The sequence below is a fragment of the Myotis myotis genome, unplaced genomic scaffold, assembly GCF_014108235.1.
Source record: "Myotis myotis isolate mMyoMyo1 unplaced genomic scaffold, mMyoMyo1.p scaffold_m19_p_51, whole genome shotgun sequence".
NCBI lineage: Eukaryota > Metazoa > Chordata > Mammalia > Chiroptera > Vespertilionidae > Myotis > Myotis myotis.
In genome coordinates this window covers 557,088-581,753 of record NW_023416359.1, presented here as the reverse complement: position 1 = coordinate 581,753, position 24,666 = coordinate 557,088, and the positions used below count along the sequence as shown (strand labels likewise).

Genomic DNA, 24,666 nt, shown 5'->3' with positions numbered 1-24,666 from the left:
TCATGGACCGGCCGCCTCCTGCACGCCCCCCACTGGGGATGGAGCCCACAACCCGGGCATGTGCCCCGACCGGGAATCGAACCCGGGACCTTTCAGTCCACAGGCCGATGTCCTATCCAATGAGCCAAAATAGCTAGAAATAATTATTTTAAATTTAAATATATATATATATTATTTATTTCAGAGACAAAGGAAGAGAGAGAGAAAAAAACATCCATGATGAGAGAGAATCATGGACCGCCCGCCTCCTGCATGCCCCCTACCGGGGATGGAGCCCGCAACCCGGGCATGTGCCCTGGACCGGGAATCGAATCCGGGACCCTTCAGTCCACAGGCTGACGCTCTATCCACTGAGCCACACCGGCCAGGGCCACATGTAAGTGCGATTCTAAAAATTGCATTTCATTAGGATTTACACGGGAAACCCCTCCATTACCGTAGGAGCCGTTCTATGGGTCGAAGGCAACTTTCTTGCTACTTGGTTCTTTGATCCGCATGAAGTTGCACAGGGTGCATGTTGCTAATTTTTAAAATCTTGTTTAAAATTAAAAAAAAAATCAAATAAACCCGATTTAGAGACCTTTTCCTAGTCCCACGGGTATATATGACCGAGCCTTTTATGCATCCCTCACGTCTTCCCCCTCGATTGCTCTTCGATCTCCTTTAAAAACATTCCTTTTGAAGTTATTGGTTGAAATGTAGAAAGGAAGGCAATAGCCCAAGATACCGGGGGTAAGCAGGAAAGAGTTAGAAAGACCGAAACAAAAAAAAATAGCCAATAAAAGCTCTAGAAAGAGGTGTCTACAGGACATGAAAATCCTTGCAACTAGGGGAAGATTGGATTGGGCCACATTCTGCTATCCGAACGAAACTCAGCTTTATCGGGCATGATTACATCGTGGCGACGAACCATCAACTATTCAGGGGCCATGATGAGTTCGAGAAAAAGGCAAACCCAGGCACGGTATCGGTTCGTCGGCTGCTGAAAATTCTATGTCATTTCCAGATATTAAAAAGGGCTCGAGACGCATGACGGGTTTAATTTTGGCTCCTCGACAAGAGTAGGAAGACGGCCCATAAATGTCCTCCCAGAATTGCATTCCTGTTGTGTGGCCCCTTTTTCTTTTGGGATTAAAAGTAACGAAAACTGGGCAAGATTTCTACACCAAATATTATACGTGTTGCCAAGAAAATGTTAAAGAAGGTACGAGAGAACAGAAAGCTGAATCGTGTTAACGAGTTACAAGGTTCGACAGTAATCGGCAATTCCTGGGACATTGTCAGGGCTTGGGGAATTGTTTACAGATCCATGAATATTCTAGTGGGAACCCCCAAGTCTCATTTCCTTCTTGCAAATGGACACATTCCGGAAGGCTCTTAGGCACTACAGAGTTTCTGCAGGGTGATGCTTACATAACCTACGCTTTGGGTTGCTATCCTATAGAATAAAAGCCTAATAGGCTAAGTGTCCGGTCGACCAGTCGGCCGTTCAACCAATCCAAGTGTAATAGGCTAATGATATGCTAAGGCCGCTCAGCCGTTCGCTATGACGTGCACTGACCACCAGGGGGAGACAGTCAACTGGTCGACCTGTCGCTATGACATGCACTGACCACCAGGGGGCAGACAGTCAACTGGTTGACCTGTCGCTATGACATGCACTGACCACCAGGGGGCAGACAGTCAACCGGTCGACCAGTCGCTATGACGTGCACTGACCACCAGGGGGCAGACAGTCAACCGGTCGACCAGTCGCTATGACGTGCACTGACCACCAGGGGGCAGACAGTCGACTGGTCGACCAGTCGCTATGACGTGCACCGACCACCAGGGGGCAGATGCTCTGGCCGGTAGGTTAGCTTGCTTCTGGGGTCTCGCCAATCGGAATTGAGCGAGATGGGATGGACATGCCCTGGAGCCCACCCACGGTCCCTCCGCGGCCTCTAAAATATTTCTTCTAATCAATATCCTTTCCATGTGCACAAATCCGTGAGCATATAAATTATAAATTCCCCAGTTATCGCCCCACACACACACCCTCCCCCGCCTTCCCTCTGAGGTTCCACACTCTGTTCCTTGCGCCCGTGTCTCTGGATCTATTTCGATCAGCGGTTTGCTCTGCTCTTTAGGTTCCACATCTGAGCCCGACCGCGGGAGACTTGTGTTTCTCTGACGGGCGTGTCCGCCCAGGACCCCTCTGACAAGGGGCTAATTTCCAAACTCTATAAGGAGCTCACCTTCCTGTCTCCTGGATCAAACTATCTCCTTTCCTTAAGTCACTAGATAAATGGAGAGATTAAACAATAAATGCAGGTGGATACGCCCAGCTGGTGTGGCTCAGTGGTCGAGCATCCACCTATGAACCAGGAGGTCAGGGTTCGATTCCCGATCAGGCCACATGCCCGGGTTGCGGGCTGGATCCCCAGTGGGGGGCGTGCAGGAGGCAGCCGGTCCATGATTCCCTCTCCTCATGGATGCTTCTCTCTCCCTCTCTCTCTTCCTCGAAATTAATAAAAATATATTTTCTTTAAATTCCTTCGGTTCAGCCCTGACCAGTGTGGCTCAGTGGATAGAGCATCGGCCTACGGACCGAAGGGTCCCGGGTTCGATTCCGGTCAAGGGCATGTACCTTGGTTGCGGGCATATCCCCAATAGGGGGCGTGCAGGAGGCGGCTGATCGATGTCTCTGACTCCCCGTCCCTCTCCCTTCCTCTCTGTAAAAAATCAATAAAATATATTTAATAATAATAAATAAATAAAAAATAAAAGTCCTTGGTTCAGGGACGACTAGAGTCCCCAAGGCACTTCGTGGAGGGACCCCCGTCTCCTCCCCTCTGTACCCCGAAGAGTCGGGTTATTCATAAGCCCTTAGACAACGGTCACCTCTCGAGATGCAGCCGCTGACGCCACTGAAATAAATGATAAATGAATAGTAAGTATTTAAGGAGCCAGCCAGGAGCAGAAATAGCGAGAAGAAAGAGAATTATCTATGTATCAAAGCGATGAATGGTCCCCATAAACACAGATCTATTAAATGTCTCCCATGGGATCGAGAAAGAATGATGGCAATTTGGGATGCAGGTACGACTGATCGTCAGGGGACAGGAAACGTAAGATTTCTAACAGAAGGGTTCAAAGAATGGGCTCAAAAGGGAAAAATTAAGTCAAAGAACGCCCACAGCGGCCAGGAGGGGGCGTGTAGGCGGCAGCCGATCCGTGATTCTCTCCCCTCATGGATGTTTCTCTTGCTCTCCCTTCCTCTGTGGTATCCATAAAAACATATTTTAAAGACATTCAGACACCCCCCCCAAAAAAAAAAATTTAAAAAATAAATAAAAACATACACAAACTACTTAGATTCCGATGATAATTTCAGCGTCAGGGGTGAGGGTCTGACAGATGGAAAGACGCCCTTACGGGGATGATTAAAACTTCAACTGCGTTTACAGGACGAGGAGGAGGAGGAAAGATCATCGTTTTCCCAAAAGGTATTTGGGAGAGAAATGGGCGGAAGTAAAAAAATATCCCTAAATGCCAAAATACAGGGGATGTGAAGATCGTGATTTTATTGTATGAAAACTAGAGGCCTGGTGCACGAAGTTCGTACACAGGTAGGGTCCCTTCAGGGCCTCCCGCCCTCCCCGTGCTTGGCGGGCCTTCCCCGCCCCCTTGGTCGAACTCCCGGTCAAACCCCGGTCGAACTCCCGGTCGGGGGGACAATTTGCATACCGGGCTTTTATGATATAGGATATTCATAAAGAGAGAGCCACAGAGGTTCACAGGCTGAGAGGAACTTTAATGAAATGACTGGAAGAGATTGTTCAGGAAGGAAATTAAAAAATATATCAGCTTTATAATGGAAATATTCTCTAATAAAAGAACTGTTATTTTTTGGGGGGGGTGTGGGGAGGGGTTATAATTTTTATTTATTTATTTTTTAATCCTCACCCGAGGATATTTTCCCATTGATTTTTTAGAGAGAGCGGAAGAGAGAGGGAAAGACAGAGAGAAAAGTCGTTACGAGAGAGACACACATCGATGGGCTGCCTCCTGCACGCGCCCCGACCAGGGCAAGGGCCGGGGAGAGGCCTGCAACCGTGGTCCATGCCCGTGACAGGAATCGAACCTGGGACCCTTCGGTCCGCAGGCTGAGGCTCTACCCACTGAGCCACACCGGCCAGGGCCAAGAACGCTTATTTCTTTAAAACAAACGAACAACTGGACCAATTATCAGGACTTTTAAAAACCGAAAATACACTCAAGATATGTTCAAATTCTGAGGGAGAAGAACAGCAGGTGATGTGTGGGGGAGAGCGAGATTCACACGGTCTTAGGCGACCCCTGAGAAAGGGCCGTTCGACCCCCCAAAGGGGTCGCGACCCACAGGCTGAGAACCGCTGTTCTAAGTGGAAATGCAAAGAAAGAACCCACCGTATCCTCAGGTGTGAAACGTCTTCTGAAGACGGGCCCCATGAAACCCTCTTGGAGAAACACTTGGAAGGACTTTTCCCAAAGAAATACATGGATGCAGAACAACGAACGATTAAAAGGCTCCACACAGCCCAGGCCAGGGACCTCAGCGGGCTATGACGTCATACCCGTATCTCCCGGTTGTGGGTTCCATCCGTCACTCAGGACACATGCAAGGATCAACGAATGGATGCATAATTAAGTGCAACAATAAATGGAATTTTCTCTCTCTCCCTCTCCCTTCCTCTCTGAAATCAATAAAAATATATTGGAAAAAAAAGAATTCCATCATGAAAGATATGGCACAAATATACGCAGACTAGAGGCCCGGTGCACAAAATTCGTGCACTGGTTGGGGGGATGGGGGGACGTCTGACTGACGGCTTAGGCCCTCCACTGTCGCTACTGCACTTTCCAGCCATGAGCCTGGCTCCTGCGTTGAGTGTCTGCCCCTGGTGGTCAGCGCACGTCACAGCGAGCTGTTGCGTGGCCTTAGCATGTTACACTGTGATTGGTTGAACGGACAACTGGACGACTGGACACTTAGCATATTAGGCTTTTATGACATAGGATAGGAATATGCGTGTATTTGTGTGTGTATGTGTGTGATTGCATGTGTGTATGTGCGTATATATATATATCTATATTAAAGATAAAACACAAAATACTTTGGGCAGCCAATGTGACTCAATGGATCTAGCATCATCCCATGAACCAAGAGGTCAGGGTTCAATTCCCGGTCTGAGCACATGCCCAAGTTGCAGGCTCCATCCCCAGTGGGGGGCGTGCAGGAGGCGGCCGATCCGTGATTCCCTCTCATCATGGATGTCTCTCCCTCTCTCTTTAAGAAGCAATACAAAACACATAGATTTTTTAAAAAAACATACAAAACACCTGGATCCCGGTGATCATTTCCGTATCACCGATGAAAATCTCACAGGTCACAAGAGGTCTTGGCAGTTGAAATTAAAACGTCAACTCTGTTCACGAGACCGCAAGGAAGAATGGGACTACATGTGCCGTGAAGGAGAAACAAACAGACAAACAAAAGCCAAAATAACAGACACAGAATAAATTCAAGTTCAATAAGAACATAACATGTGATCAGGGTAAGGGTAGACGTCTGTGAGAGAGGCAACAAGGCCCGCTAATTACGAAAGCGGGTGTATTGAAAAGCTTACTAATCACAACAAACGCGGGCAAGACTGATCAAGCAAAAGAGAGGCATAATGAAAACAAATTAAAAGAGCTGGAAATCACTTTAAATCATCCCCAAATGAAATGAACATAGAAAACAGGATTGGAATGAGGAAAGCACTGATGTTTACAACATCTCAATCCTGGTGAATAAATATTGGCGAAAAATAGTACAAATAGAACACAAATAAACATGCTATATAATAAAAGGCTAATAGGCAAATCGACCGAACGGCGGAACGACCGGTCGCTATGACACACACTGACCACTAGGGGGCAGACGCTCAGTGCAGGAGCTGCCCCCGGGTGGTCAGTGATCCCAGCATTGGTGCTAACGACCGACCCCTTGATGAATGTCCGGCTGCTGGGGAGCAGGCCTAAGCCGGCAGTCGGACATCCCCCAAGGGGTCCCGGACTGCGAGAGGGCACAGGCCGGGCTGAGGGACGCCACCCCCCAGTGCACGAATGTCGTGCACCGGGCCTCCAGGATTTAAACAAATTGTTAAACAGTATCAATGGCATAAAAGAGTCATAAAATGTCGACCACGTAAACACTCGCCGGCCAACACCATTTTCAGGCATTTTTCCCTAATCATCGGTATTGACGTTTTTGTTCGGACAAAGATAAAATGAAGAAAGGAAGCCAACGTAATTTTATAAGGTTAATTAACCTGGATGAGGACCGTGCGAGCTCAGAAAACCAAATTTAGAGATCAAACCCTACTCAAATTGAAATCAGAGCTAAATACCAAATTCCCTTTTGAACGTCCACGTAGGCACGCAAAGGGAAGTATTGACAGACCAAGCCTACGAGAGTACCGGCAATTCTCTGCAAAGTTCACATGCTGATCAAATTGTGTGTTTTTTCCCCCAAAAAAAGGCCCTAAAAGGAAAAAAAAAAAATTCCATTATGTTACTGAACCCACTGAATTGTAAAAAGAAAAAAAGAAAAAATTCCTGTCATCGGCCCTTGACATGCCAAAAATTATTTGGACAATACTCAATACCTATTTGTGATTTTTGTTTTGTTTTGTTTTGAGATTCAAAACTTAGAAAACTGGAAATGAAAGGTAATTTATCTTACCTGATTATGACCATTGAGGCCAAAAATCTCTTGGCATCTCATTTATTAAAGAGTGTTAGACTTCTTTTTTTTTTCTATAAAACTAACTACAGGGATGTCACTTTGCTGCAATACAGCTCAATCGAGCATTGGATGTCCTGAGTCAATCAATATACAATGAAATGCAGGGGTATCTGTAATACCATCAACAATAAATAAAAATATCCCAGCCGAGTGGCTCAGGGGTTGATGTCAGACGGGAAACTATAAACATCCTAGAAGAAACCATAGGCAGCAAAATCTCAGACCGTCTCTCGTGGCAAAATGTTTACGGATACATCTCCTCGGGCAAAATAAATGAATGGAGCAACGCCACAATAAAGAGCTTCCACACAGCAAGGGAAACCATCAACAAATCAGTAAGACAGCCCACGGGTCCCATCCTATATGATAAAAGCCTAATATGCAAATGAACCAATGGTGACCCCCCCCCCAACCATACAATTATTCTCGTTGCTACTTCATCACTGTCATGTGGCTGCTGTTATGAATCGTCATGGAAATATCTGATCTGCAGGATGGATTTTCATGGTTACAAATGGTACATCATTAAAGCATCGTGATCAATCACAAAAACAATGTGGGATTATAGGTGTGTTTTCCGACGGTCTTAGGCGACCCCTGGGAAAGGGCCGTTCGACCCCCAAAAGGGTCGCGACCCACCGGTGGAGAACCACTGGCCTAGTGACTCTGTGAGACGGAAGAGAAGGGGGAGTCTGCACGTCCCCATGGTTGGTGATTTGCAAGGCCCACAGGGTGCCATACCAGCTCCCCGGTCTGCAGAACCCCGTTTTGGGTGAGTTTAAAAGGTCAGCATGGTGCCCGGCCGGTGTGGCTCAGTGGGTGAGCATCGACCTAGGAACCAGGAGGTCAGGGTTCGATTCCCAATCAGGGCACGTGTCTGGGTTGCAGGCTCGATCCCCAGTGGGGGGCGTGCAGGAGGCAGCCTATCCATGATTCTCTCTCATTGACAAGCAGCCCCGGTGCACAAATTCGTGCACAAGTGGGGTCCCTCGGCCTGTCCCTATCAGGGCGATAAAGGCCGGCCAGCCCAGGGAGGCCGGGACCATGGGAGGTTGGCTGTGGGAGCGCACTGACCACCAGGGGGCAGCTCCTGCATTGAGCGTCTTCCCCCTGGTGGTCAGTGCGCGTCATAGCAGCCGGTGGAGCGGATGTTCGGTCATTCGGCCACTTAAGCTTTTATAGATAAAGGGTGTCCCAAAATTCACGCAAGAAGTAATTTTGATAGAAAACACAGGTTTATCATGAAAAATTGCAAATTTTTTATGGATTCATAAAGTAGACAGGCTAGGGTTTATGTATGGAATAGCACATCGGGTCCATGGCCTTCACGGCTCTGCTGGCACAGACACAAAGCCGCGGTCTCCATTGGTCTTCCTTGTCCCTGCTCCTGGGCCATCATTGATTGGTACCTGGTGATGCTGATCGAATCGAAGGGATTGACATCCAAGGGCAACAGAGATGAGAATCCGATTCAATCAACTGATTCAAATTAGGCCTTTATTGGCTGTTGTTGTGAATGCTCACGCAGAATTCAAATCTTGCGTGAATTTTGGGACACCGTTTATAGCTGTTTCTATCTCTCTCTGCCTTTCCCTGAAATAAAAAAATATATATATTTAGAAAGCCACAACAACAACAAAATAACACAAGCTCAGCCGCTGCCGGGGAGATTAATTCCCTCTCGCCGGCCCCTGATATATCACGGCGGCCGCCTGTGCCCGGCGATCCGGCGGGTCCCGCGACGGGGCCGTTAATTGTGCCTGAGAAATATATTAAATCGGTAAATCATCCCCGGGTTCGAGGCGGAGACGGGCGGGCCCCACCGAACGCCGCAAATCAGAGGCCCTCCCTCCCTCCTGGCCGGAGGCCGAGATAGGAAACGCACAAAACTGCAGGTGGGCATCCGTCAGGCCCGACGGCCGGGAGTTTGGGGTGTAATTAAGGGGCTGGGAGTTTGGGGTGTAATTAAGGACGTTGCAGAAGAGACGGATTCTGTTCCCCGGGGTGTCACCCTGACTCCTTTATCCGATCCCGAAAGGTGGGTATTTTTTGCTTCAATTATATACGAAATGGCCCAGATACTTCTTGTGGGTGTCTTGGGTTTTTGGGGGGATTAATTTTGAATTTTTTGTCTCTCGGTATCTCGTAGCAGAGACGGCTAAAATCTCAGGGAATGATCCGTCCCTTCGTCGGGTCGGCCGCTAACATCTCACTTAAACTCGGGGCCACGGCGAATGGATTCGTGGTGGGGTTTTTTGGGGTTTTTTTTTTTTATTTTCAGCAAAGGAGGAGCCAGGGATCTCTTGGTGATCCATGTCACGATGGCCGCTCCCTTGTCGTGTGGCCGGACGATGGGACGACAGACGCGTCTGATGGTTTGTGGCTGCAAATCGTCACCGGAATATATTTATTCTCCGCTGCTTTTCAGAGAGAGAGAGAGAGAGGGAGGGAGGAAGAGAAACATCGATGGGCTGCCTCCTGCGCTCACCCCCACGGGGACCGGGGATCGAACCTGCAACCCACGTCTGGGCCCTGGGCCGGGACTCGAACCCAAGACCCTTCGAGGCACAGGCCGGCGCTCTAACCACTGAGCTACACCAGCCAGGGCTAAGCCGATGGTTGGCTGATTGATTGATTGATTGATTGATTTTAACGTATTTTTACTAGAAGCCCCGGCTTCCTCCGGAAGGTCGTCCGGAATACGTCCGGAAGGTCGTTTGGGGGCATTCCGGTCTAATCAGCATATTAATATTACCCTTTTATTATTATTATAGATTGATTTCAGGGAGGAAGGGAGAGGGGGAGAGAGAGAATCATGGATCGGCTGCCTCCTGCACGCCACTTACTGGGGATCGAGCCCGCAACCCGGGCATGTGCCCTTGACTGGGAATCGAACCCGGGACCCTTCAGTCTGCAGGCCGATGCTCTATCCACTGAGCCACACCAGCCAGGGCGACTTTTTTTAAAATTATATTTTTATTAATTTCAGAGACGATGGGAAACGGAGACACACACAGAGAGAGAAACATGGATGTGAGAGAGACACATTGACTGGCTGCCTCCCCCACATGCCCCAACCTGAGTACATGCCCTTGACCAGGAATCGAACCCGCGACCCTGCAGTGTGGGGTCTGATGTTCTAACCGCTGAGACCACAGACCAGGGCATCAGTAAAAAAAAAAAAAAAAAAAAAATTCAGCCCTGGCCGGCTCGGCTCCGTGGATAGAGCGCCGGCCTGCGGACTGAAGGGTCCTGGGTTCGAATCCCGCTCAAGGCACATGCCCGGGTTGTGGGCTTGATCCCCAGTGGGGGGCGTGCAGGAGGTGGCCGGTCCATGGTTCCCTCTCATCATGGATGTTTCTCTCTCTCTCTCCCTTCACCTCTGAAATCAATAAAAATCTATTCAAATATATTTTTATATAATCGCGTCTGAGCTCCCTTCTTTGCAGCCTCTTGCAAATGCGATGCAGAGTCTGAACCCCTGCGTCCCCCGTGGCCGGACGTGCAGGCTGCGGGCCGAGATGCCGTCAGGGCTGCCGGCCTCTCTGCAGAATAAATCGAGTTACACCCTCTGGACGGGGACGCGGGCCCCGGGGGGCAAGTGAACGCATCTCAGGCCGACCCCCCCACCCCCTGTCATTCATCTCCACATGCAAATTAGGATGCAAATGAGGGCCTGTCGTCCTCCTGCTTAGAAACGCTCCTTCATGGGGCTGTGGGCGAGAACGCGGCCGGACAGGATGGAGGAGCTCGTCCCTGCAAACTGACCACAGCCGTGTTATTGGGGATCGATGGCAAAGGGGTTCCCAGGAGCTGCTGCAGGATTCGCACCAGGGACGCACCCCCTGGAGGCCCATCACAGCCCAGGTCGGCCCCTCCCATCGGACAAGTGTCCTTAGTGATGAAGGGGGCCTGGCCGGCGTGGCTCAGTGGATGGGGCGTCGGTCTGCGGACCGAAGGGTCCCGGGTTCGATTCCAGTCGAGGGCACATGCCTGGGTTGCGGGCTCGGTCCAACGTGCAGGAGGCAGCCGATCGGTGGTTCCCTCTCATCGTGGATGTTTCTCTCTCTCTCTCCCTCTCCCTTCCTCTCAGAAATCAATAAAAATACTTATTTACAAACAACAACAACAAAAAAACCACACACACAAATCCATCAATAATCAACATACACACGCCTCCAACCAGAGACGTCGTATGTCAATGGGACCTGAGTTATCGCTTCCCTGACTTTTGAAACGCATGCACGACCCGTAGCACGTTGCATCAGTTAGCGAACGCCGCGTAACAAATAGCCCCGAAGCCAATGGCTTACAACAACCTACTTTTATTTTTATTTTATCGATTTCAGAGAGGAAGGGAGAGGGAGAGAGAGAGAGAGAAATATCAATAACGAGAGAGAATCACCAGTCGGCTGCCTCCTGCATGCCCCGCACAGGGGATCAAGCCCGCAACCCAGGCACGCGCCCCCCCCCCCCGGCCGGAATCGAACCCATGAGCCCTCAATCCGCAGGCCGGCGCTCTATCCACTGAGCCACACCAGGTAGGGCTACAACATTCTATTTTTGCCGTGTCTCCGAAGTGGACATACAGAAAGCCAAGAGGGGTATGGGAAAATGGTCAAAGTGACTGATCATCTGAGAAATGCAAATTAAAACGACCGTAAGGTATCACCTCACACCTGTCAGAATGGCTGCCATCGACAAAGCTACAAACGACCAGTGCTGGAGAGGATGAGGAGAGAAGGGAACCCTCCTGCACTGCTGGTGGGAATGCAGACGGGGGCAGCCACTGTGGAGAACAGGATGGAGTTTCCCATTTCTAGGAATATATCCCCAGAAACCAGAAACGCCCATCAGAAGGGATCTACGCACCCCTATGTTCATAGCAGCGCCATTCACCAGAGCGAAGATCTGGAAACAGCCCAAGTGCCCATCAGCAGACGGGTGGATAAAACAGCTGTGGCCCATCCACACCGTGGAATACTACGCAGCCCTGAAAAAGGTAGGATCTCTTACCCTCTGAGACGGCACGGAGGGACCCGGAGAGCATGATGCTGAGAGAAATAAGCCGGTCAGAGAAAGACACGGATCCCATGATCTCACTCCTACCCGGGATCTAAGGAACCCAATAAACTGATGAACAAAATAGGTCCATAGACAGAGAAGCATCGATCAGACCATCAAACCTCAGGGGGAAGGCGGGGAGATTGGGTGGGTGGGAAGAGATCCGCCAAAGGCCTTGTGTGCATAGATGCATGACCCACGGACACAGACAATGGGGTGCTGAGGGCCTGGGGTTGGGGGGCGAGGGCTGGCTGGAGGGGTTCAATGAGGGGAACAGGGGACCCACGGAATACTTCCAACAATAAGGAATTATTTCTTTTTCCAATTAAACCAACCTGTTCTAGGGCGGGTTCATGGGTCTCTCGCGAGGCGACAACGAGGTATGGGCGGGAGCTGGGATCTCGTTTAAAATCGGGGCGGCAGGGCCAGTACCCGAACAGTTCACATGCCCATTGGCCGGATTCGAATCCTCGCGGGCGGGTGGACGATTTGCCGGCGGAAGCATGAAAACCAAGGAGGCCAGCCCTGGCCGGTGTGGCCCAGTGGATAGAGCGTCGGCCTGCGGGCAGCAGGGTCCCGGGTTCGATTCCCGGTCAAGAGCACAGCCCCGGGTTGTGGGCTCGGTCCCCAGCAGGGGGCGTCCAGGAGGCGGCCGGTCCATGATTCTCTCTCCTCACGGGTGTTCCTATCTCTCTCTCTCCCTCCCCCTTCCTCTCTGCAAATCCATCCATAATAACAGAAGCGTAATATGCAAATCGACCGAACGGCCGTCCGGGCAACCTTCCGGACGAACCGCGGGGCCGCCGTGGCTGCGAAGGCCGCCTCCTTACAGGAATTTTGTGCATCGGTCCTCGCGTAAAAATATAAAAATTAAATTAAAAGTAAATGAAATAATGAAATGAAATGAAATAAATAAGATAATAAAATAAAATAAAACAAAATAATAAAATAAATAAGTAAATAAATAAAATAAAATAATAAAATAAAATAGAAAATAAAATAAAATAAATAAAATAAAATAAAATAAAATAAAATAGCAAGAAGGCAACAGGAAGGCTCTACCCGTCCCAGGCACCTTCCCCACCTCAGTGATGTGATGATGGGAGGGAGGTCCCTTCTCCTCCCTCAGATGCCATTGGTTGGAAGCAAGGCTAAGCCCCGCCCACATGCAAATGAGACGCTTTCCACCGGGAAACGAAGAGCTCAGCTGGTTGACAGCATCATCCCCACAGGCCAGGGTCCCGGGTTCGATCCCTGGGTCAGGGCACCACCGAGAAGCAACCAATGGCCGTAGCGGTGTGGCTCAGTGGTTAGAGCGTCGGCCTGCGGGCCGAAGGGTCCCGGGTTCGATCTCTGGGTCAGGGCACCTCCAAGAAGCAACCTAGGGCTATAGCCAGTGTGGTTCAGTGGTTAGAGCGTCGGCCTGCGGACTGAAGGGTCCCGGGTTCGATCCCTGGGTCAGGGCACCTCCGAGAAGCAACCAATGGCCGTAGCCGGTGTGGCTTAGTGGTTAGAGCGTCGGCCAGCGGACCGAAGGGTCCCGGGTTCGATCCCTGGGTCAGGGCACCTCCAAGAAGCAACCAACGGCCGTAGCCGGCGTGGTTCAGTGGTTAGAGCGTCGGCCTGCGGACCGAAGGGTCCCGGGTTCGATCCCTGGGTCAGGGCACCTCCGAGAAGCAACCAATGGCCGTAGCGGTGTGGCTCAGTGGTTAGAGCGTCGGCCTGCGGACTGAAGGGTCCCGGGTTCGATCCATGGGTCAGGGCACCTCCAAGACGCAACCAACAGCTGTAGCCGGTGTGGTTCAGTGGTTAGAGCGTCGGCCTGCGGACTGAAGGGTCCCGGGTTCGATCCCTGGGCCAGGGCACCTCCAAGAAGCAACCTATGGCTGTAGCCGGTGTTGCTCAGTGGTTAGAGCGCCGGCCTGCAGACCGAAGGGTCCCGGGTTCGATCCCTGGGTCAGGGCACATCCGAGAAGCAACCAATGGCCGTAGCAGGTGTGGCTCAGTGGATAGAGCGTCGGCCTGCGGACCGAAGGGTCCCGGGTTCGATCCCTGGGTCAGGGCACATCCAAGAAGCAATCAATGGCCGTAGCCGGTGTTGCTCAGTGGTTAGAGCGTCGGCCTGCGGACCGAAGGGTCCCGGGTTCAATCCCTGGGTCAGGGCACATCCAAGAAGGAACCAATGGCCGTAGCCGGTGTGGTTCAGTGGTTAGAGCGTCGCCCTGCAGAACAAAGGGTCCCGGGTTCGATTCCCAGCCAAGGGCATGGACCTGGGTTGCGGGCACATCCCCAGTGGGGGGCGTGCAGGAGGCAGCTGATCAATGCTTCTCTCTCATCGATGTTTCTAACTCTCTGTCCCTCTCCCTTCCTCTCTGTCAAAAATCAATAAAATCTATTTTAAAAAAAATAAAGAAATTAACAATAAATAAAATAAAGTTTGTGAATTTGCTAGACCTCACCTATCCGTCCTCCTGTTGACGGGCACTCAATAAATATTTCTTCAATGAGTGAAAAAATGAAAAATAAAATAAAATTCAATGGAATCAATATATCCTCTGGCGAGGATTTAAAAAAACAACAACAAATAAACAAAACAAAAAAAATAAAGAAAACGGTGGAGGAAGCCCCATTTCCCCCTAAATCTAGAGAAAACCTTCTAGAAAAAGCTCACGTCTTTTCCCATCGGTGACGCGGAATTAATTTCTCGGACACGGCTCCACCCCCATGTCACGTCCCGTCATCTCGTCCCTTCGCTTTGCCAACAGGCAAACCAGGACTTTCTCACGGCGATAAGACGACGATGCAGTTAACTGCTGTATTCCTGTATTCTGGGTTTTTTTAAAAAATGTATTTATTGATTTCAGAGAGGAAGGGAGAGAGAGAAACATCGATGATGAGAGAGAATCATGCATCGGCCGCCTCCTGGGATTCGAACCCACAACCCGGGCCTGTGCCCGTGACCAGGAATCGAACCCATGACCTCCTGGTTCCTAGGTGGACGCTCAGCCACTGAGCCACGCCGGCCGATGTCTAAGTTTATATATATATACATATTTTTTTAACATTTTAATTTTCTAAGGAAAAGTGCAGTCTTCGATGTTTTCGTCTCACTGTAAAGAATTTTTAAATGTGCAGAATTAATAACAAAAAATGGATTCTGTGTGCGCGATCGGACGCCCGCGTGATGAAACACTGCGATGGAATTATTTCAAGAGAAAAAAAAAACCTTTTGGGATTTGTGGGGTTTTTTGGCTTGTTTTTCGTTAATCCTCGCCCATGGGTATTTTTCCGTTGATTTTTATTTGTGTGGGGTTTTTTAAAAAATATATATACATATATTTCTATTGAATCATGCATCGGCCGCCTCCTGCACGCCCCCCACTGGGCATCGAACCTGCAACCCGGGCATGTGCCCTTGACCGGGATTCGAACCCGGGACCCGTCAGTCCGCAGGCTGACGCTCTATCCACTGAGCCACACCAGCCAGGGCTTTCCATTGATTTTCAGACAGAGGTGGGAGGGAGGAGGAGAGACCCCCTATGGAGCCTGCAGACCTGGTCAGTGCCCTTGACCGGCATCGAACCCGGGACCCTTCGGGGCCGAGGGCTGGTGGTGCTCTACCCACTGAGCCGCACCAGCCAGGGGGAGCCGGGCTGACTTTAATGAATGCATTTGTGTGGGGTTTTTTTGTTTTTTGTTGTTTTTTTTTTCCAAATTCCCCGGCGATGAAAAGCACAACAGGATTTGGAACGAACGGAATGGGTTGTTTTCCGATTTCTGCTGATGGCACAGTCGGCCGCGAAGAAGAAGAAAATTTGCATTTGCATTTGGTGGGATGGATTCCCACGGATGAATCCTCTGGTGTCAGAAGAATGCGAGGACGCCCAACAAATTCCCACGTGGGCCGTCTGCATGTGAAATGACAGCTTCCGAGCCCGAACCTGGGGTTGGGCCAGGTTCTGATCTCTCCCTCCGCCCCCCGTTCTGCACACGTTATGTGTTGGCGCATGGAGACAAGCACTAAGTACGGGGCTGAGTTTTAGGAAAATTCGGAGTCACGTCAGCTCTGCTCACAGACCGGCTGCCTCCTGCACGCCGCCTACTGGGGATCGAGCCCGCAACCCGGGCCTGTGCCCTCGACCGGGAATCGAACCCAGGACCTCCTGGTTCCTAGTTGATGCTCGACCAGGGAGCCACGCCGGCCGGGCAAAAATTCTCTTTTTTAGAGAAAGTTATTTTTCTAAATGATCCACACAGGTATAATCCATGTGAACCAAATAATAGTCTTTTTAATTCTATATGTGCTACGTATATATTGTTATACATAATTATATGAGCTTTATTAAGTAATGCAAACATACGTTAATCCTATATAATAATATATTAATCCTATATAATAAAATCATCCTATATAATAATCCTGTATATGTTAATCCCATATAATAAAAATCCTAGGTTGTATCAACCTTGTGCATTAAATATAATCATATTCTGTTTTAAAAAAAAAATCCTATATAATCCTATATAATATAATCCTATATAATAATTTTGTTACTATAATTATTAATCCATTATAATAAAAAATATATTAATCCTATACAATATATTAATCCTATATAATAAAATAATCCTATATAATAATCCTGTATCTATTAATCCCATATAATAAAAATCCTATATAATCCTATATAATATAATCCTATATAATAATTTTGTTAATATAATTATTAATCCTTTATAATAAAAAATATATTAATCCTATACAATATATTAATCCTATATAATAAAACAATCCTATATAATAATCCTATATATATTAACCCCATATAATAACAATCCTATATAATCCTATATAATAAAATCCTATATAATAATTCGGTTAATAAAATGATTAATCCTTTATAATAAAATCTATATTAATCCTACATAATATATTAATCCTATGTTATAAATAATCCTATGCAGACTGACCGATCGGCGGAATGACCGGTCGCTATGACGCATACTGACCACCAGGGGGCAGATGCTCAATGCAGGGGCTGCCCCCCGTCGGTCAGAGCGCTCCCACAGGGGCAGTGCGGCTCAGCCGGAAGCCGACTGCCTCAGTCGGACATCCCAGGGGGCACCCGGATTGCGAGAGGGTGCAGGCTGGCCTGAGAGACACCCTCCCACCTCGCGAGTGCATAAAAATTTCATGCATCAGGCCTCTAGTTCCATATAAAACACAGATAATCCCCAAGCCCTCTAATAAGATTGCTATTCTGTGTGCAAACTGGTGACATCTTTTCAGGCGTGTTGCCAGAAACCCGGCCCGGTTTAGCCGGGTTCACAAAATACCGAATTATTTCCAGTGAATGCTTGTGGGGAGATACTTATTTCATCATCTCTCGTAATTGTCTGCACATAACAGAGACCTCTGCGTGTCAAACGTCCAACCGGCCGGCGAAAAGGGGGGCCGTTTAGTCATTCTCGCTTCCACTGGACACCGACGTTTATGGTGAAAAACACCTCATGTTGATGCTTAAAACATAACTTAGCTACATTTTAGTCCGTGTGTTGGGCTGCCCTGCCTCCCATTGGATGACTGGCGGCCGGACGGGGAGAGGAAGGAAATTAATTTCCGCTCAGTCTCACGTAAGGAAGGGGGGTGTGATTGCCAAGAAACCCATTGCCATGGGTGCCTGATTAATTTCTGCAGCTCGCAGAGGCTGCGAAAACCATCTCCTTGACAACTCAGGCCAAGAGCAACAGCGACAGAGCTGGGAAAGACAGCAGAGATCAGAATTAGAATTTGCTCTTTTTTCCAAAAAAAAAAAAATAAACTGATTGATTTCAGACAAGAAGGGAGAGATAGAAACATCCATGATGAGAGAGAATCATGGATTGGCTGCCTTCTGCACGCCCCCTACTGGGGATCGAGTCCGCAACCCGGGCATGTGCCCTTGACTGGGACTCGAACCCAGGACCCTTCAGTCTTTAGGCCAACAGCCTGGTTCATAGGTAGACACCCAACCACTGAGCCACACCGGCCGGGCAAATATTTCCCTCTTTCAAAAGCACTATTCCTTCTCAATTCTCTTTTGCTAAAGCCACACGCAGACAAAACACATGGGCATCCTTGCTCCTGGAGATTCTTGCGGCTGGTGCTTCTCCCACTATCACAGTCAATCATTATCCTGTATAATAAAAGCCTAATATGATAAGCGCCCGGTCGTCCGGTCAGCTGGTCAACCAATCACAGCGTAATATGCTAATGATATGCTAAGGCTGCTCAACCGCTTGCTATGACGTGCACTGACCGCCAGGGAGTAGAAGCTCTGACCAGTAGGTGAGCTTGCTGCTGGGGTCTGGACAATCGGGACTGAGCGAGACGGGCCGGACACACCCTGGAGCCTTCCGTGGTTCCTCCGTGGCTGACCAACCTCCCCCGTCCCTCCCCGGCCCCGATCGTGCACCAGTGGGGTCCCTCGGCCTGGCCTGCACCCTCTCACATTCCAGGACCCCACGGGGGATGTCGGAGAGCCCGTTCCGGCCCCATCGCGCAGGCCAGGCCAAGGGATCCCACTGGTGCACGAATTCGTGCACCGGGCTTCTAGGGTCACAAATAATTCGCATTCGTTATGGGCTGGATTAACATACACATCAGACGGAATAATGGACGCACTAAACTCTAGCTCAGTGGCCGGCAAACTGCGGCTCGCGAGCCACATGCGGCTCTTTGGCCCCTTGAGTGTGGCTTTCCACAAAATACCGACTTCTGCGCACGGACCACGAAGTTTCGATTGCACTGCGCTCGCTGAAACGATCGGCCATCTGGTCTACCATTAACGGTGTCCCATCCACATCACGGAACAGAGGGGTTACAGGCGCAGGGTGGATACGGGACTAAAAACTCCGTACGGATGCACGCATGTGCCTGACAGCTCCCAACACACCTGCCCTTGGCACCCGGGGGACCCTGAGGCGTGTACAAGCCCAGGGACCTGCCCATGACCACGCAACCGGGAAGGGTTCGAGTGTGCGTTGGAACCCAGGATGGCGAGTTCTCGACGATTCCTCTGAGCTGAGCAGCAGGGGTAAACCACGTCGACATTACAAACGGGAGGCCTGGATGGTGTGGCTCAATGGATAGAGCATCGGCCCTCAGACTGAATAGGGTCCTGGGTTCGATTCCGGTCAAGGCCATGTACCTTGGTAGAAACATCTATGATGAGAGAGAATCAGGGACCGGCCGCCTCCCGCACGTCTCCGACTGGGGACGGAGCCCACAACCCGGGCCTGTGCCCTTGACCGGGAATCGAACCGTGACCCCCCACGCCCCCCGGTTCCTAGGTCGACGCTCGACCACTGAGCCACACCAGCCAGGCCATGATGTTAACGTTTATTGTGAAAAAAACGTTATCTGTGAACAGCCAATAATTAAATATCTAAACCTCCCCGTCGATTCTCAAACCGGTGAAGCCTTAAAAACAAACAAACAAACAAAAAAAACCCACCATCCTGACCCAACAGACGCTGATGTGTGGTTTGTGCAAACATACCCCCTCTCACGGGGGGGAAAAAAATATTCCAACGTTGACCTAACGGAGGGCGATCGATGCTACCTTTTCAGCCCCAATTGCACACGCCCGAAACCCCTCGTCCGGACCCGGTGAGCTCTCGCTTGCGAATGGCGTCCCAGAAATAAAAACGTAAAACAGGAAAACGAGGCTGGGTGTATTCCTTTCGCATTTTTGGCGTGCGCCAATCCCTGATCGATTCCGCGCGGCCGTGAAATGAATGGCCTAATGGGTGATGGTTTCAGCCCGCACAATTGCACGGCGACGCCTCCGTCATCACGGAAACTATGGATTTTTCTCCCCGGGTGGTGGAATGTGGGCCAGCCTCCCCAATCAGGAGGCTTTTCTGTCTGAAAGGCAGGCATTGTGCGTGAGGTTAAAGACTGGCCCGCGAGGAGGCTCTGGTACGGGCAACGGATGATCAAAGCCTTTTTCATCCTTTATCCTGTCGGGCATCGTTCCGCCCCTCTTTATGTGTTTTATAAAAAATATATACTTTTATCAATTTCAGAGAGAGGAAGGGGGAGGGAGGGAGAGAAAGACAGAAACATCCGTGATGAGAGGGAATCACGGACCGGCTGCCTCCTGCGCGCCCCCTACTGGGGATGGAGCCCATAACCCTGGGCATGTGCCCTTGACCGGGAATCGAACCCGGGACCGCCTGGTTCAGAGGGCGACGCTCAACCACTGAGCCAGACCAGCTGGGCTGAACCCCATCTTTTTTTTTTCAAGCTCAGAATCTATCTATCTATATAAAAGCCTATACGACCGTTGAAATGTCTGCTAGCTATGACGCCACTGACCACCAGGGGGCAGACGCTCAATGCACAGGCATGGAAACATGGAACAGACTGATGAATCGCAGAGGGAAGGGGAGAGAGGGAGGGTGGGAAGAGATTAAGCAAAGATCTTATATGCATCCTAGAGGCCCGGTGCACGAATTCATGCACCAGTGGGGTCCCTCGGCCTGGCCTGTGGGGATCGGGCCGAAACCGGCTCTCCGATATCCCCCAAGGGATCCCAGATTGCAAGAGGGCGCAGGCCAGGCCCAGGGACCCCACCTGTGCACGAGTCCATGCACCGGGCCTTTAGTTTTGTTAAATATATATTTTATTGATTCCAAATCGGGAGGGAGAGGGAGAGGGAGAGAGAAACATCCATGATGAGAGAGAATCATGCATCGGCCGCCTCCTGCACGCCCCCTACTGGGGATCGATGGAGCCCGCAAGCCGGGCATGTGCCCCTGGCCAGACTCGAACCCGGGACCCCTCAGTCCGCAGGCCGACGCTCCATCCACTGAGCCACACCGGCCAGGGCTACATCCCCCTTGAGAATCTACATATAAAAAGGGCTATATTGCAGGCAACGCCCAAGGTTGGAGATCGGCTGAATAATGTCATGGTTTATGGCAGACGGGCACCCAAAATGTCCCTGAAAATCATTTGACAAGGATTCCAGGGGAGAGGGGGGGACAACAAGACAGTCCCCCGTAAATCTCATAAAGGACACCGTTTCCTGTCTTATAAGCAGGTGAGTTCTGCGATTCTTGTAACTGCCTCCTCCCATTCCAGGAAAATTTTCCTCCTAAACTTCTCTTTCTCTGCGTCCAAAAATAGCACCGGCAAACGGCGGAATGAGAAACGAGGTACCCTGGAAGCCCGCAATTTTCGTCTGCTTTAGACGCTATAAAATTTTTTAACCTGAAATGTGCCTGGGCCCGGCCGGGGCGGCTCAGGGGCTGAGCCTCGACCTGTGAACCAGGAGGTCAAGGTTGGTTTGATCCCCGGTCGGTCGGGGCACAGGCCCGGGTTGCGGGCTTGACTCCCAGCAGGGGGCGTGCAGGAGGCGGCCGATCCGTGATTCTCTCATTTATCATGGATGTTTCTCTCTCTCTCTCTCTCCCTCTCCCGTCTTCTCTTTCAAAAAAATCGATAAAAACGATTTTGTAAGCAAATCGACATAGACAGGAAGTAGACGCGTGTTACCAGCACTGGACCGAATTCGGATATTGCACACGGCAGTTCCTATAGATTGATTATTCAATAGGAATCACATTTATTATTCAGCCTGTTATTCAGAACAAAAGGGCCCGTTTCCCGCAGGCAAGCACGTGATTTAGTCACGCAGCCACAGTCGCCGGACGACGCCCATGCGCCGTTCGATCGCGGTGCGGGCTCGGGGAAAAGGGAACCCCAAATTTACGTCAACAACGCGAACTCCCCCGCAATAACAAAGTTCCGCCTTTTTATTAAAACACCCCTCGCTGGTGTATCCCCCACCATCTGTCCTTCCTCCCAACCCTCAAAACGTAAACCAAACGAAGACCAGTAAACCCGCCAAATACGGACGCCAACGGGGCCATCCGGTCTACGCTCAGCTCACCCGCCTGAGCGCGACCCGGCCCTGAATCCTGTATTTCAATTATTCTATTATTCTCCGTAGATTCCACTATTTCGGGGTAGATTCGCCCCTTTAGGGAGGAGCCAGGTAGATACCACCAAGTATCACTCTCCGACTCACGTTCTGTAACGTCTGCCAATCTAGACGCCAGAGCGCGGCTAGAAGGGCTGGGTATAAAAGCGACAAAGTCATTCATCCCCGCGTTAACCGTCCGTCGGCAGAGGCGACGGAAAGACGGCGGAACCGGCGTCCATGGCCACGTTCAAAATAGAGAGGAAAATCGACCTGGGTTTATAGGAAATCGATTCGCGGGGGAGCCGCGGGGGGCAGAGGCGAGGGGCGCGGGCGGGCGGCGCCGGCCGCGTCCGGCGAGCACTTACCATCCTCCGTGGGCACGTAGATGTTGAGGTACAGGCAGTCTTCGCTCTGGTCCTGCACGTAGGTCATGAGGGTGTCCAGGTTGGCCGTGAACCAGACGGGCAGCATGTCATGCAGCAGCGACCGCTCGTCCAGGTGCTGGGGGCAGACGGCGGCGAACTGGGTGGCGTTGCGCACCCCGGTCCAGGACGAGGGGGGCTCGGGGGGCTGGAACCGCCGCTCCCCCGTCGGGGGCGAGGCGTAGGGCACCCCCAGGTACTGCTCCACGGGGCCCAGGATCTCATTGGGCAACGGCGTCCGCAGGCCGCGGATCTTGCCGTAGTTGGTGTTGACCACGGGGTACTGGGCCTGGCCGGCCGCGGGCGCCAAGCGCAGGGCGAAGGCCGTGACCCACAGGTAGACGCTGGAGTTGACCATGGCCAGGGGGACCCACGCCAGTCCGCGGGGTCTCGACATGATTCAGGGCCGCATCCGCGTGGGAGCCGCGACCCCCAGCACGCAGAGCCGGGCGGAGCCGGGGAGCCGGCCCGCGGGGAGAGCGGGTGAGCGAGCCAGGCAGCCGATGACCCGGGGCGGGTGGCGGGAAGGTCATAGACAGAGGTCACGGTCAAGGGCAGAGCCAGCCGTGATCCGGGCAGCCCATGGTGGACGGGGAAGCCTTCTCGGGATCCTGAAATCCAGGGACGAGGATCCAAAGATGCGAGACCATCCGAGACCGGCCGACGAAGACGATCCGTTAGGATAAATGCAGGGCCCAGCGGTCAGCCTGGCGGGAAGAGAAAGCAGACGGAGATAATGAGGCCAGAACAGAACCATCTGGGCCGCGAACGCCTCCATGCGCCCTGAGAGCCGCCCCCCGGTTCAATGCTTATTCCCGTAGAATGTCTGTTTGCTTTTAAGTATATTTAACTAGAGGCCCGGTGCACGGAATTCGTGCACCGGGGCTGGGGGGGGGGTCCCTCAGCCCGGTTTGCCAGAGGGCGCAGGCCAGGACGAGGGATCCCACCGGTGCATAATGGGGAACGGGAAGGGACGCAGAAGGATGGCCAGCCGGGGAGGGACCACGGGAGGGAGGGCTCCAGGGCGTGTCCGGCCCGACTCACTCTGTCCCGATCGGCCGGACCCCAGCAGCAAGCTCACCTACTGGTTGGACCGTCTGCCCCCTGGTGGTCAGTGCACGTCATAGCGACTGGTCAACCAGTCGACTGTCTGCCCCCTGGTGGTCAGTGCACGTCATAGCGGCTGGTCGACCGGTCGACTGTCTGTCCCCTGGTGGTCAGTGCACGTCATAGCGACTGGTCGACCAGTTGACTGTCTGCCCCTGGTGGTCAGTGCACATCATAGCGATTGGTCGACCAGTTGACTGTCTGCCCTTGGTGGTCAGTGCACGTCATAGCGACTGGTCGACCGGTCGACTGTCTGCCCCCTGGTGGTCAGTGCACGTCATAGCGGCTGGTCGACCAGTTGACTGTCTGCCCCTGGTGGTCAGTGCACGTCATAGCGACTGGTCGACCGGTCGACTGTCTGCCCCCTGGTGGTCAGTGCACGTCATAGCGGCTGGTCGACCAGTTGACTGTCTGCCCCTGGTGGTCAGTGCACGTCATAGCGACTGGTCGACCAGTTGACTGTCTGCCCTTGGTGGTCAGTGCATGTCATAGCGGCTGGTCGACCAGTCGACTGTCTGCCCCTGGTGGTCAGTGCACGTCATAGCGACTGGTCGACCAGTCGACTGTCTGCCCCCAGGTGGTCAGTGCACGTCACAGCGACTGGTCGACCAGTCGACTGTCTGCCCCTGGTGGTCAGTGCACGTCACAGCGACTGGTCGACCAGTCGACTGTCTGCCCCTGGTGGTCAGTGCACGTCATAGCGACTGGTCGACCAGTCGACTGTCTGCCCCCTGGTGGTCAGTGCACGTCATAGCGACTGGTCGACTGGTTGACTGCCCCTGGTGGTCAGTGCACGTCATAGGCAGCGGCTGAGCGGCCTTAGCATCTCATTAGCATTTTACGCTTTGATTGGTTGAATGGCCGACCGGACCCTTCATATTAGGCTTTTATTATAAACGATTGATTTCAAAGAGGGAAGGAGAGGGAGAGAGAGGGAGGAACACCCATGATGAGAGAGCATCACGGACCGGCCGCCTCCTGCACGCCCCCTACTGGTCGGGGATGGAGCCCGCAACCCGGGCCTGTGCCCTTGATCCAGAATCGAACCCAGGACCCTTCTTTGGTCTGTGGTCCAACACTCTGTCCAGTGACCAACACTGGCTAAGGACACAAAGTTAACGTCTAAACTGGGTAAAAAAAAATAAATAAACAATAAATAAACTGGGTACAGAATGATATTCACAATAACAAGAAAATAGAACAATTGTGACAACGGACTGTAATAACAGTTATGCAAACGTGGCCTCCCTCCCTCTCTCTCTAACCACCTATTACACTGTCCCCA

General features: G+C 51.3%; 1 protein-coding gene across 3 annotated transcripts in view; it reads right to left on the bottom strand.

Annotated features, from left to right (window-relative positions):
• Window positions 1-24,666, bottom strand: part of NLGN4X (neuroligin 4 X-linked) — a 158,382-nt gene that overhangs the window by 90,328 nt on the left and 43,388 nt on the right. For all 3 annotated transcript variants that reach the window (XM_036311184.1, XM_036311182.1, XM_036311183.1), the window contains one exon: window positions 22,218-22,981. In XM_036311184.1, coding sequence (XP_036167077.1) covers window positions 22,218-22,671 — 454 coding nt within the window. In that variant the 5' untranslated portion in view covers window positions 22,672-22,981. The remainder of the gene's footprint in view (window positions 1-22,217; window positions 22,982-24,666) is intronic.